Genomic DNA, 15343 nt, shown 5'->3' with positions numbered 1-15343 from the left:
TAATAATCCTTTTTATTTCGTGTCCACATTCCTGATAGGGCAAGTCACATGGAGAACATCTTAATATATGATGTTAATAAAACACTGCAAAAGCACTCATTAAAGGTAATTAACTCAACATGGCTTTTACTGAACGCAAGGATTCCATATCATTTTTGAAATCATTTTTGAAAAAGTTTTTGTTAAATGCACCTACCAATTGTTTCTTTGGCTTTTGGACAGCATTAATTATACACTGTGCAGGACGAAACCATTGATTTTCCTGGTCATTTCATATCTGTTGGGTGTGCTGATCCTTCAGTATTGTAATTATTCATCAATTTTGCCGTTTATTTTAGACTCCGGTGTTATACGTCATAGGTCTGAAATCCCAACGAGTGTCACTGGGCTAATGTGCCTGTAATGTAATAACACCATATCGATAATAATCATAAGTAACCATGGTCTTGTGTTATAACCTCCCATAGCTACCCCAACGCTAATTGTTACCTTGCTGCATATATTAGACTCGACTTGCTTCTTTGAGACACAAGTTCTTTGTCCAGTTCTTCTCCTGTGTGTTTAATGTTCCCAAATAGATTAAGTAGGAAGCCACTCACGCGCATGATCGCTCTGTATAAATGCACGCGTGTTTCTGTGGTTTGCGGTGGTGCCGGAGTTTGACAGTATGTTGTGGTGCCGGAGTTGGACAGTATGTTGTGGTGCCAGAGTTGGACAGTATGTTGTGGTGCTGGAGTTGGACAGTATGTTGTGGTGCCGGAGTTGGACAGTATGTTGTGGTGCCGGAGTTGGACAGTATGCTGTGGTGCCGGAGTTGGACAGTATGCTGTGGTGCCGGAGTTGGACAGTATGTTGTGGTGCCGGAGTTGGACATTATGTTGTGGTGCCGGAGTTGGACAGTATGTTGTGGTGCCGGAGTTGGACAGTATGTTGTGGTGCTGGAGTTGGACAGTATGCTGTGGTGCCGGAGTTGGACAGTATGTTGTGGTGCCGGAGTTGGACAGTATGTTGTGGTGCCGGAGTTGGACAGTATGTTGTGGTGCCGGAGTTGGACAGTATGTTGTGGTGCTGGAGTTGGACAGTATGTTGTGGTGCCGGAGTTGGACAGTATGCTGTGGTGCCGGAGTTGGACAGTATGCTGTGGTGCCGGAGTTGGGCAGTATGCTGTGGTGCCGGAGTTGGACAGTATGCTGTGGTGCCGGAGTTGGACAGTATGTTGTGGTGCCGGAGTCGGACAGTGTGCTGTGGTGCCGGAGTTGGACAGTATGCTGTTGTCCAGAGTTGGACATTATGTTGTGGTGCCGGAGTTGGACAGTATGTTGTGGTGCCGGAGTTGGACAGTATGCTGTGGTGCCGGAGTTGGACAGTATGCTGTTGTCTAGAGTTGGACAGTATGTTGTGGTGCTGGAGTTGGACAGTATGTTGTGGTGCCGGAGTTGGACAGTATGCTGTGGTGCCGGAGTTAGACAGTATGCTGTGGTGCCGGAGTTGGACAGTATGTTGTGGTGCCGGAGTTGGACAGTATGTTGTGGTGCCGGAGTTGGACAGTATGTTGTGATGCCGGAGTTGGACAGTATGTTGTGGTGCCGGAGTTGGACAGAATGCTGTTGTGCCGGAGTTGGACAGTATGTTGTGGTGTCGGAGTTGGACAGTATGTTGTGGACAGTATGCCGATCCTCATCAAGTTGAGGGAATAGATTCTGCTTTCGCCTTTCACATCTGCCTCCAGCTGCCGAATGATGTTGTGCTGTGAAGATCTTGTCCTTTCTTATTTAGAAGGCAGAGTTCAGCTGTCCCTGCGTTTGTTCTGACTCTCTATTTGGTCCAACTTTTGAACTATTTAAATAGATTGATTATTAAAGATATTTTACCCTCGAACCATTGTAGGAAATCCTCCTGGTTCTCCTATGTTAAATGACTGCATTGAATTGAGCAGACTCGATATCAGCGACCATCCTGAATGGTTTATGAAAAATGATGAGGTCTGGGTAAAGACCTCCTTTTTTAGGTCTCGGCTAGCGATGGCTGCGCTTGCGCAGTCTCGCTCGCGAGAGATAATGACTTGGGAGAAGAGGGGCTTGAACCCGCCCCTCTTCTACCCTGTTCTCCATTGGCTGGCCTAGTAAATGCTGGCCAGCCATTGGAGAAGAGGTCCCGTCACTCCAATCATGCCCCGTCCTTTTCGGATCGGGGGGCGTGTTTTTTGCGAGAAGTCTCAGGGAGGAGACAACAGCAAAACACGCCCCCGAATCCGAAAAGGACGCTCCCTTTCTCCGAGGCATTTCTGCTGTGCCTCGGAGAAAGGCGGTGGTGTCTTTCGGTGCCTTCCATTAAATTTGATCTTTTATGTAGCAAAGAAAATAAAAGTAATTGTCGCTTGCAGATTTTAACTCTCAATGTCTTCAGTCTCTCACATCAACATTTGTGCACGCTCTCTCGGCTCGCGGGTCATCGTTACACAATTCAAGCTGTTTTACCGAGCGCCAGGCACGTTTTACGAATACCACCCCCTCCCTCACGAACATTTATTTTATAGAACTCTGGTTTCTCTGCCACAATGAACTGTGCTTGGACTATGGTCTCTGCTCTGGCAAACAGTACTTCGACCTCCTTAACTTCCTTTTATGTTGTGGTGCTACAACTCGGCGTCTTGCCTCATTTCCGGTTCTAGTTTTGCGTCGAAATGAATTTTGATGGCAAAATGTGGCATGGAACATTCACCACTCCAACTCGACAGATTAAGAAATATATCCCAAATTATATATAACAGTCGGTAGACGCATGCCTCTACAGTGTTCTCTTATATTTTGAAAACAGAATTGGTCAAGTTCGTATCCTTTCAAAGTTCCCTTTTCAAACAATCATTATCAACGCCAAGTCTGGCCCTGGCAGGGTAGTGTGATTTTTGTTTAGTATTAATAAAATTTGACACTTCAGACAGCAGTTTCAGCACAGAGGACAAAGATGGAATGGGCATGGAATCCAAATAGTAATCATGCATATTAGTCTGGGCCACTGGCATTTTGCGATGCTGCGGTGGTGTCTTCCGGTGCCCTGGGCTTGTTTTACACTATCCCACTTTGTGCTCCTGCGGAGATCCCACATAGGCAAATAACCAAAGATTACGGCCGTGTCAAGCCGTCCTATGTCGACAATCACAGCCATGGCTCGTCTGCCATTTTGCGACGAACCGCGTACTTCCACCACAGCCTCCGAGTGCAATGGCCAATCCGTCCGGGTTATTACATGACTCGGGACCAGCACGTCCCCGCACTGTCCCCTAGTGCACTTCAGTGCGGATCCGACAAGCTCCGCAGTCCGGGTCCGGAATCGGCAGGCCCAGCCGATAGCTTTACATTAGGCCGTTCGAGGCTGTAGAGTCAGCGTTGAATGCCTGCACCTCGAGGTGACTCGGGTAATTTGCTCTCCAGGTCCCGCAGCAACTTCGGTCCTCTGGGGTTGCTGCTGGTACTTCGCTTGTTGTTTCAGGCCGCAAGCACTCGCAAGTTCGTATCCTTTCAAAGTTCCCTTTTCAAACAATCATTATCAACGCCAAGTCTGGCCCTGGCACGGTAGTGCGATTTTTGTTTAGTATTAATAAAATGTGACACTTCAGACAGCAGTTTCAGCAGAGAGGACAAAGAAGGAATGGGCATGGAATCCAAATACAGAAACTGAAACTTCTCTATCAAGGGGAAACATCACTGCCAAAGTTCAGAGCTTGTGAAAAAGCGACCAGCGAAATCACTTGCTAGTTAATGTTCGGGGGGGGGATGATAAGCGAAAATTTCGGGGGGGGGGGCGCTGAATCTTTAAACAGTAGGCAGAGTGGCGTTGATTTCGGGGGTGGGGGGGCTGAATCTAGGCAGAGTGGAGCTGCGGGGGTTCTTAGAAGGGGTGAAGCAACAGCGAGGCCTCATTAACATGCAAATGGTCTTTTTAAAGACCTGTGAAGTGCTCAGGCGCGGCTTTGTGTCTGCCCAGGAAGCGGTCTCATCCCGGGCTGCCACACACGACGGGGGGGGGGGGGGCTGAAGCCCTTTGAGTTCAATGGGTGTTGCGCGCCTGATCACAGGTAAATGCGGGAGAGAACGGGGTTGTTGGGCAGGGCTGGGCTGGCTTGCCCGGGCATCGGGCGTTTCCTGTAGCAAAAGTGCTTCACAGTTAACCTCCCCCATGACCCTCCAGCTGGTCCGACATAATTGCCAGGCCTACTTTGGGGTTCCAGTTCGGCCCTGTTGTTGAGTATCCTACCCAGGGCTTTAAGTGGGATACAAACAAATGGGTGGGGGTGGGGGGCGGTGTTGCGCGGGGTCTATACGACTTGTATTTTGCTGTCTCTTTTGTCATTGCATCGAGGCATAATGATACAGCAAGTAACATGATACCTACAACAAGTTAGGACTATTGGCTTTGTCAATCGTTGTTAGTTGCATAAGATAAATTAGCAGTAACTGTGGCTTGTATATAATATTGAAAAAGCATCCACTTGAAGCCCTAGTGACACCACGACAATGTTACTGCTCATGAGTTTCAAAAAGAGACAACAATATAATCATGCAGTGGCTGAACTCGACAGATTAAGAAATATATCCCAAATGATATATAACAGTCGGTAGACGCATGCCTCTACAGTGTTCTCTTATATTTTGAAACCAGAATTGGTCAAGTTCGTATCCTTTCAAAGTTCCCTTTTCAAACAATCATTATCAACGCCAAGTCTGGCCCTGGCACGGTAGTGCGATTTTTGTTTAGTATTAATAAAATTTGACACTTCAGACAGCAGTTTCAGCAGAGAGGACAAAGATGGAATGGGCATGGAATCCACATACTAATCATGCATATTAGTCTGGGCCACTGGCATTTTGCGATGCTGCAGCGTTTTCCTCATAATTATGGATTTGCCAAACTTCCCAAATAATGCTCGCATAATAAATCTCGCTTTTGAGAGTGATTACGCTATTGACATTGTAAATAACAATGCCGTTTCTTTAAATGTTTTAAAAACATAAACAAAAATAATGTCACGAGCAATGCCAATAGCTCTAACTTTAACAATGCCGAGACCGTTGCATTGTAAATGCTTGTTTATCATAGGAGATAGAGTAGAGAGTCCCTGGATTTGTTAACGCCATCTCTCCATGGAACCCTGTCTCTAGAGTGTTTAGGTGAAATGGGATTGTTACTTGTTAACTCATTCTCTGGTGGGATTTAACCTACATTCTTTGCCAATATACCTTTAGGTCCTTGTGATAATGTTCATCTCCAATGCACAGCGCGCTCAATGTGTGTTTTTTTGTAAAGTGTGTCTGGTTACTTGCCGGAAGTTTATTTTTAATGGTGAATGTGTCCAGCTTTTCTCTACTTACAGGTTCCTGACAGTCATTCAGTCTGTTTTGCAGCCGGTCGTTTTCTTTATGTTGCTGTTAAGGTTCAGAGCATTGGTGGATTTGTAAATGTTTGGTTTCCTTTTTCAAACCGAATAAAGACAGAAAAGAATAGCCTTATTAGGGGAGTATTTACGGCAGTATTGGGAATTGAAATGAATTTCTCTCAGGCAGTCTCACATTTGAGAGTAACTGGAAACGAGGCACAGTATGGTAAAGTGAGGGGCCCGCAGCCACTCTCTTGGGGCGAGTGGGGCCAGGACTTGAGCCCCAGTGACGAAGAAAGTTGGCGAACAAAGCACACACATTGTTTGATAAATCGATATGAGACTGGATAAGAAATCCTTGTTGAAAGAGGCCCGCCAAATGCAGCTTTGCCCAGTCCTAAGAGGGGATAGAACCCGGTCTGCTGTGCGTGTGTGTGAGACTGATACTAAACAATACAAGCAAACCCCACTGATAAACATGCATCTGTAGGGTTGTGGCAAGCGCCTCAAACACCCCTTATAGTTCTGGCTTGTTGGCACAGCTGTCTGCAGACTTTATGGGGTCAAGAAAGAGCCTTCAGGTCAGTATGGGGGGGGGGGGGGCTGTGCGTCCGCCCAGATGTCGCTTTGTGTGAGTACAACTCCTGGTTCATGACAGGCTGGGCGCCTCCACTCAGAGAGTGCTCACCCTCAAAGAGTGCTCACCCTCAAAGAGTGCTCACCCTCAAACTAGCGGGGATCATCCTTTAAGCCGCTGCTTGAGCCCGGCTCCCTTATCCAGCACGGCTGCGGAGTCTGTCCTTCCGGTCCCACACATGCCGCTGGGATGGATGGAGCTGGCCCTTTAAGGTCACACAGAGGTCAGTACAATGCTAGTAAATACCGTTCTCTGGAAAGTAAGGTACTTAGGGTGCTCGGGAGAGAGCTTATGCTCAACACCCCCGTGACCGCGACCAAACGCTGGATCTGTTTGTCGCGGAAAGTTATGCTAAAGCGGCCGCCTCACTTATTTATTGAGAAAAGTATGTTAAAGTCAGTAGGCATATAAAGGTGGATGGTTATTACTCTATTAACATACGCAGAAAGGTATTTCTTTATTACATGGAATCTCACAGGTCACCATAGTAGGCCAGGGGTTCTGCATTGGTTCCCTTCTCTGACAGACCGTGGGTAGATTTGCACATTGCCGATGCTTGTTGGACCCTCTTTGAAGCCCTGGCATCAACTGTAGCGTTGTTTACGTTTTGAATGTTGTGCCTGTGGCCTGATGGTTCCTTGGTGAAGAGCTCAATGCCGTAGGCCTGAGCTGGTTATGGTGACGCGCCAGCGACGAGGGGTGCACTGGTTGAATGCATGTCCAAAGCCATACGTCGGATCTCTTTATTATAAAGGCAGCAGGCTCGGCTTGTATATGTTGTGAAAAGCTTATGTTAAAGGCAACAGACTTCTGACGTGGATTGATCTTGCGCTGCGGTCAGAGCCTGTGGGCCGGTGTTTTGTTATATATGAGACAAGGGTTTTGGGGTTCATGGCCACTCACACAAACCGCGGCTATAGATCTGGTGCAGTGTGGGGAGCCTCGTCAGGCCCTCTGCGGAGGGACTGTAGATGCCTTCGGCATCTGCCATTTTCTACATATTGGTATTTTTATGCCTGCAGACCTCATCTTTGCCGTGTGGGACGGCGTATGCTCCATACAGTGGGTTTGAGTTGGCGATGACGACCAGACAATTATAGAGACCATTTACCGGAGTCATTCGTTGTGAAACGTTATTCCCCATGCTACAGTTCTGTCTGTGTTATAAACCTTACAACAAAGGCAATAGGCCTCATTTATTTATTATGAAACAAATATGTTGAAGCCAGAACCCTGCAAGGAGGGTTGGTGTTGTACTTTGTTAAGCCTGAAGGCATGTACTTTGTTACATGGAATCTACCAGATTACCTTTGTGATCAAGGACCGTGATGCTAGTTACCCGCTGACAAGCCCTAGGGGTAGATCTGCACTCTAAGAGTTCTTACTAGAATCGCTAAAGAAGCCTCATTTGTCTCTTAAGATCTTGTAATAAAACATCAAAAATACATTTTATATGTATAATATTATGTTATAATAACACAATAAGAGGCGAAGGAACGAAATCTGGAAGACGTTGTCAGTCGAATGTTTAAAGCACTCTGCTGGCATCCATGATGACATTCGGCATGAGGCACTCGGTCATCACTCCAGACATTGGCTCCACTGTCCCATGAGTGACCGCCACATCCACCTGGAAGGGAGCGCTCTTCAGGGGCAGGACTGGAAGGTCCATGCTTCAGTTTTCCATGTTTTCCTCTCCTTTGCTTCCTGCTCATATTTTTATTTTTGGAACACTTTAAAGCTCCCAGACAGTGGTTCCACTCATTTCACCTGCAGGGCCGCGTGCCACATGCTGAGAGGCCACGCCCTCTAGATCAGGTCCCTGGTATTGATTGGTATTGTACATAGTTCTGCTGTTCTACCATTCCAAGGTGGCCACCGCGTTGGTTCTGAACGTGGCGGCCACGCGGGAGCTTCAAAACAACTAAACATCATGTACAATACCACTGCAAGATGGTCGCCCACTGCCATGTTTAATCGTATTTGTTATTGCAAACATATGTTCAAGCAGAAGCATGTTTTCTTTTTCTGCGTTTATTCTTTTAGTTTATACTGAATATGTTTCTGTGCTTGTGTCTGAGTTTATTGTGGTTTTGCAAGTGGGTGAAAGCAAGAATGAGTTTGTGGGTTGATAAATGAGTGCATGAGTTCTAAGATGAGTGCCAGAGTGCATGTAGGAGGACTTATTCAACTCATCGTTGACTAAGAAGGCACTTTCATTTAAAGTCCAGACCTACTGGTATTGTTAATTGGAAACAAGGCGTAATTCACGAGACATCTTCCATATTAACTCAGAAATGGTACAGGAATGAAATAGGTTTTAAGTTGCTTATTGTAGCTCTCATAGCCTTGAATCAGTGAATCCTGAGGGGGTGCTTGGTCCAGTGGCGAGCCGAGCATCTGTCAACAAGAGTGCTCGTCACCTGTCGACGAACCAGAGACGCTTGAGTGGGGCATCACAAGCCCGTGCGCGTGCCGGTAACTCATTATAAGCGTACCAAGGACCAGTATGGTTTACGCTGGATGTACACCAGACCTAGCGCTTCAGAGACCAGAAACCGCTGAAGATGAGCTATTTTGTGATAAAAATGGTTCTCGCCCCATAAACTGGAGTCTGTTAACCAGAAATTTAGGGAAAGACATGTAGAGATCATTGTGGTATAGTCACAGCTATAATAGGTTCACATTGAATAAATCCCACATAAAGTTACATGAAACCTGTGAGAAAGAAGTGAGGTCACCACACTCAGTCCGTAGGGTTGGACCTATCGGTGCAATGGTAATCACGCCTCTGACATATCGGTCATATGAGATGACCCTTACAGTGCAGGTTTGAAGAATCTCCCATTACCCAATACAGATCATTCAACACATCTGGAAGAGTCACTACATGTAGATTCCTGCATTCCATATCTTTGCTGTCCCTGGGCTGAAGGATCAATCCCAGTGGATCCCTAGATCGTGGCCTCTCGCGCCTTCCGTCAGCTCTTGATAGAGTCGCCGTGCGAGTTTTAAATAAATGCGTCATACAAATGCTAATAAAGCGGTGTCTATTGGTCAGGAGAGACTGGGCCATCATACCCTTTGTGACGGTCAGTGGCTAGGGTGCTCAGCTGTTGACTCAAGTGTTTGAAACACCTGACCTGCGGATGTATTTGGAAGTGCAGGCACTTCAAGCCTAGAGGATTAGCGAATGGTTCGATTCTCACCATATTACCAGCTGCCCGTATGTAGTAAGTCCCTCCACGTATCTGTGTTCAGACATCTATAGTGTTTACATTTCAAATGAAAATAAACCTAGTAAATAGCATTTGTAAAACCTCACAAAAAATGTGTTATCTGTGTACACGGGAGACTTAGTGGAGCCCTGCCCAGCTGTTTTTGCATCATCCTGCAGTAAAACACTATGAAGGGATTCTCTAAACCGTCCTATAACTCCAGCCCTCCCCACCCCTTGAGAAACCTGCACAAAAGGTCCTATTGTAGGGGGGAGGGCTGTGGTCTGTGAGGTCTCAGGCACATTAGCTAAATAAAGCAACAGTTATCAGAAGCACGTTTTTGGGTTCTAACCATAACTACAGACAGACTATTGCGGCCGCTATCGTGTAGGTGGACAGAGCGACTCTGTAGGTACGGTTGGGAGGGTGCGGCCACCAAACATGGAAGCTATGGCTCACCAAAGGGTTGAGTCTCTCAGTGAAATCTGCTCAACAGTTGGCAGAACCCTGGTGCTATCAATTCTACTTTCAGCTTTCAAATTTCGTGTAGAGTGAGATAAGAAAGGGAACTAAAGATATATTACAGTCACAGTAGAAACTCCGTGATTATGGTTCAGGACATCGATATATGGCGTAATCATTTTTAACGTTGGCATCAATTCTTCCCAAAACGGAGTCTTACCTCCTCATTACAATCTAATAAAATGTAAATCTTCCTTTCCTGTTCCAGCCGACATAGAGAAGCTTTAGGACGTGAAAAGGCAAAAAGCACCGGACACATGAACACCAACTTAGCAGAAGCCATTGTACCTGATCAGTGTCTGTAAAGCAATCGAGCGGCTCATGTAAAAAGAAGGTTCTTTCGGAAGCGCACGACTCTGAGAGGGATTCCTCCTGGTGAGTCTACCGAGGGAAGGTCACTCCTCCCATGTTCAGATCCCCCTCGTTTGACCCTGCAGAGGTCTAACAAGAGGCAGACTCTGACCCCCCTTTGGGACCCATGCGTTCTCTGTCATGGGTGGGCAGGTATGGATGTGATGTGAGTGTGACAGAGGTCAGCAGTTAAAGTCTTGCTTCTGTTTGTTGTTCCAGGTATCACACGATCAATTGTTCGATTTATTGCAGGCAGTGCCAACCTTATTTTTAGACACAAGCGGGACATCTGAAGATTGACGGGCCGTGCGCAACCACGGAGCATCCGGCCATGTTTTCCAATCCTGTAGTAACTCTGATCTCAAATTCTGTCTTTCAGGGGCTAGCATCTGCTCCCTGCGAGGAGTGACCTCGTGCAAACAGTGCCTGGCTGTGAGTCCCATATGTGCGTGGTGTGCCCAAGAGGTAAGAGACCTGCCGCCTTCTGTAAATCTTTGTTGCTCTGAAGCAAGTTCTGCACCCTGGGAGCACATTCCCACGATTAAGAGACACTTGTATACCTCACACATGGTTTCTCCAACATTGTCTATAAATATATCACCTTTACTGGGCTTCATGGGTGAGGTGCACCTTGACTAAAAGGGCAGAGTGAGATTAGGACCCACGAGGAGGCATGCCACTCCCACTTATAGCCACTCATTGAGAGAACAATAACACATGACTGCAAGGGGCGGCATTCCACGGTTTGTTTTTAGCGTTACTTGAGCCGTCACAAAAGGGACCAACCGTCACCAACCAGAGCTCACATCCATGAAGCAATCTACCCCGGATACTTTGCCATCTCACTTCCCCAAAGAACCCTAGCTAGCTGCTTCATTGGGTCTCCTCAGTGAGTATCCGCGCACAGCGAGGTTAGGAACCACCTTTTCCAGACGTACCACTCTCACTGAGCTAACTCACTGCAGTACCAGAAGAGCGGTGGATGGACCTGCTTACGCCAACTCTGCATACCCAATTGAAATGTCTACGGTTAACGTTTCATCGGTGTTAGTTCATCTCTGCCATTCTAGATGTGTCCTATAAAAACCAGAGTCCAATCTTAAGAGCAGAGCGGCCGAAGTCCTGGGCACATGCATTTGGAGAGGCACAATCTACCCGCAGATCAGCTTTGGAGACCCTCGTGAGTGAGATGCAGATAGGAGTAAGGAAGGAGTCAAGCTTTATTTTAATTTAATTTAATTTTATTTTGAAGGTTTTATATAGCGCTGGCTAGACCCAGAGGTATCAGAGCGCTTTACAAGATAAGGATAGTATAAGGCACATAGGGTATAAAAGCATATGAAAGGTGGTGCAACAGAAATTTGAAATATACAAAGTACAAACACCATGAGCATTATACAAAACCAGATAAATAAACAGGGGCAGGAGCTATACATTTAAGTAATTAGGTAAATGGTGAACAGGAGAACAGGGTAGATAATTACTGAACAAATATCGTGTGATAGATAAGAAATCATGAGTAGGACACAGGTTAGGAACCCCAATAATAATTGAGGAGGTGGGTTTTGAGGTCTTTTTTGAAACTAGAATAGGAGGGATTACAGCGCAGGTTTTTTGGGAGGGCGTTCCAGATAATAGGGGCATTGCCAGAGAAGGGACGAGACATGCAGAGGTGGGATTAGGAGGAGGGTGTTGGTGCTTCTCAGAGGTCAAGCTTTCGCCAAGGATTTCGATCTATTGAGAATCCTGGCCTTCCTTGAGTCTCTCTAAAGGGATTAAAAACCTGAGCAACACCAGAGAACGAAGAGGAAAATGGAGAAGGGTGAGAGTAGATCCAGGAATGTGAGAGCGCAGGGAAGTAACCACCATCTCTCATCCGATGACTCTTTTTAGTTGACTTGAGAGGCCAATGGAGTCGGCGATGATAAACGATCCAACGCTTGTGCAGCCCATTTGGCCACAAAAAGAGGACCAAGAATCAGAAGATGAAGCTAAGTGGGTTTATTAACCAATCCAATATATATGTAGATAAATACGATATTATAAAGACACAGAATTACAACTGGAACCCGTTGAAGGGACCGCGCCCCTCCAACTCTTCACAAAACTATTCCTCCTCAATATAAAAGAATCACTCACGAGAAAAGAGCGCAAGACATTCAAGTACCTGCACTTGAATAACTAGTCTTCCTAAATGCGCATAATTCTTCTTCTAAATGTCTCCATTGCCAAATGGTATCTTCCTCGCAATCCACAAACCACCGCTGTACAATCCAGCGTTTGCTGAGCCATACCCCAACTACACTGCTGAGGATACCTTAAAAACCACTAGTGTTAGTGTGTTTGGAGACTTCAAAACCTGGGTTGACAAGTCCAACTCAAACCAAGCCAAACGCCGTCTCTCAAACCTTGAGTAAATCAATTTTCTTCAAACAGTCTCTTAGTGGTTCACATAGCAGGACATATGTTTGATGATTTGAGGAAATGGTTGTTTTAAGGATTATTGCTGTAATATATATATATATATATATATCTAAAAAAAACTAAGGTTAAAGTGACGTTATAGCTAGAAATTGTTATTATATTTTACCCAAGCTACAGAAGGGACAGTGATGGACTTTGTGGGGGCTTAGTGGGGTCAGATTTACTAGTCTCATTCTAAGCTAAGCAACAATATGGAGAGCGTTCAACTTTGGAGGAGTCAGAATTACTATTCCCAGCCCAATGTAAGGAAAAGTAGGTAAACGGTTGAATACTGGAGGGGTCAGATTTAGTCTTCCTACTCCAAACCAAGCAAAAGTAGAGAAAGCGTTGCTCTATGGGTAGGGCAAGGGTTACCGTTTCTCCATCAGAATCTTCGAGAGTTACGACTCCAAGGGACTATCATGAAATGGATGACATCTTACCTTGCTGTTGGGCGCTTTCCATTTCACTTCCTCATACCTCCGCTTGAACAGTTAAACTCTACTGCCGGTGTACACAAGGCTCAATGATGGAACTAGGGATGATCATGGATTCCAACCTATTGCTTATCCCACAGATAAGCGAGGAGGCCAAGCAAAGACTTCAACAAACGTGCTCATACCACGGGTCCATGCAGGAGGTGCACATCAGCATTGCATTAGGATCCTCCCACCTTTACTCTGCCATGGATCCTATCGTGGACCACCACTGCTATTACTGTGAAAACGACAGAGTATTCACACCGCGGCCAAGTGGCCGCTCCTCAACCTACTGATGTGGAACCACGTCCCACATGGCCTTTTGCCCTAATATGGCTCCCAACAGCTTGAAGGGTCACCTTTAAAACTGTGCGTATAGGTCACGCAGCAATCTCTGGGCAGAGACCACTCTTGAAAATGCCACATATACGCCAAATGAGGCTTAGGCTCTCAGGGCATTGCCCACTATTATATGTACCGCCATTCAAAAAGGCTCAACCACCATTCTCTGTCCGAAGAGCTAAGCGCTAGAATTGACTTCCTGCTCAAATAGAAGTATTAACAATCACTGCCAATCCTCAAAGGCATTGAACACGTGGCTCTTCCCATTGTGCAGTCTATCATCTGTGTAAACTAGAAAGCAGGTAAAAGGACTGCCCATGCCCCACAGCTCAAGGGTGGCATGGCCAGTGCAGCCACACTTGGTGCTGCCTTCAGGCAGCCACCTGTTTAGAAATAGCATAGGTTTAAAAAGCATGTGCTGCAGAGTTCCTTGTGTGTCCTGCAGTTTTCGAGGCAAGAATAAAAATGTCAAGATAACTGGTGACTAATGTTCCTGATGGAGAGAGATTGAATTTTGGCTCGTGGCAGTTTCCAATCATGCTAAAGTAGCATGGAGGGTTAATATGCTTGCTGCAAAGAACAAGTACCACGCACATCACCGTACAGTATTTCATGTGGCAAACTCAGTAGGTCACTACTTTTATCACAGAGATCCTTTTGTTACTTGCAGTTCAAGTTACAAGCCTACTACGGCACATCGAGCTATGGACTGTCATCATGCAGCTGCATGCAAGCTGCAAGGTATAGGTTAGAACATTATGAGTCAGATGCATCAAGCATTTGACTGGTCGCACATGGCCCGATTCACGGAATCGGGCCGTTTGTAACTGGAAAATGCATTTTGGTATGTCTCATTCCCAAATTACGATTCTGTAACCTATCACCGAATCACAATTTGGAATTGTGAATACATACCGATTCAGTATAAGGAAGGGGCGTGTTTAGGGCATCCCTTCCTAATACCGAATAGCTTTGGAATGTAAGAATGTTTAGCAACCAAAATGCGGTTGCTAAACATTCTCATTTTACCACCTACTTCAAGTGTGTGGTAACCCATTTGCAAACGAAAAGGGGTGCCCAAGGTAACCTTCCCCTTTGTGAACGTGGGCGCCAACATTTTTTAAGAGCAGGCAGAGGTCCCACGGACTGCTGCCTACGCTTAAAAAAATTAAAAGAAAACTTAAAATGTTCCTTTTTAAAACGCGCCCGCTTTCCTTTAAAGAAAACAGCTGCATTTAAAAAAAAAGATTGCTTTATTTAAACAGACCCCAGCAGGCCACCATCCCTGTGATTTTAGCGATTCCTAATGGGTCGACAATTTGCTACCTACCTCATTAATATTCATGAGGTAGGAACAATTTGCGACCCACTAGGAATCGCTAAATGAAACTCTTAAGAGTTTCATACATTAGGAATAATGATTACCTAATTGCGATTCGCAGAGAATCGCAATTAGGCAATCGCTATTCCCAATATTGATACATCCGGCCTTCTGTTTTTTGTCCCAGTCTTTCATTCTCCTAACGTTGCTAAAATAGGTTAATTTGGGTATACTCTTATTAGTAAAGCCAATCACTGTGGTACATTTTAAATTCTGAGTTTGCGCTTCTCCAGAACAAACACTCTTAAAATATACTGTCTACTAGTATTGGTGACATGTGACTCCTACATCTTGTAGTCTTTATTCTCTTATGTAACATTTCCTACGAACTGATTTACAAATTACACACGGATTAATTGGTTATGTATAATGTGTGTGTGATGTAAAGTGCACTGTCACCCCATACCGGTATGAGTAGCGCTATAAAACACATTAAATGCATGTGACAGCGGGGCTGTAGAGAGGCATGGGCACTGGTGGAACCTGATAGTGAGGTAACTCATGGACCGGGAGGTTTGGAGAGGAGGCGCAACAAAGAGCGTCACACTGAGCGCCTCCAACGCTAAAGCCGGCCCT

General features: G+C 45.8%; 1 protein-coding gene across 2 annotated transcripts in view; it reads left to right on the top strand.

The window, feature by feature from the left end:
- ITGB3 (integrin subunit beta 3) overlaps positions 1–15343 on the top strand; it is a 391103-nt gene that overhangs the window by 59288 nt on the left and 316472 nt on the right. Inside the window, exon 2 of one of the 2 annotated variants that reach the window (XM_085613652.1) lies at positions 10482–10567. The exons of the other annotated variant lie outside the window; for it this stretch is intronic. Within the exon in view, the coding sequence (XP_085469778.1) occupies positions 10482–10567 (86 nt within the window). The remainder of the gene's footprint in view (positions 1–10481; positions 10568–15343) is intronic. 2 annotated transcript variants of the gene reach the window in all.

Source organism: Triturus cristatus, chromosome 6 (assembly GCF_964204655.1).
Source record: "Triturus cristatus chromosome 6, aTriCri1.1, whole genome shotgun sequence".
Classification (NCBI taxonomy): Eukaryota; Metazoa; Chordata; class Amphibia; order Caudata; family Salamandridae; genus Triturus; species Triturus cristatus.
Note: the sequence above shows the minus strand (reverse complement) of the source record. Positions and strands in the feature narration are given on the sequence as shown.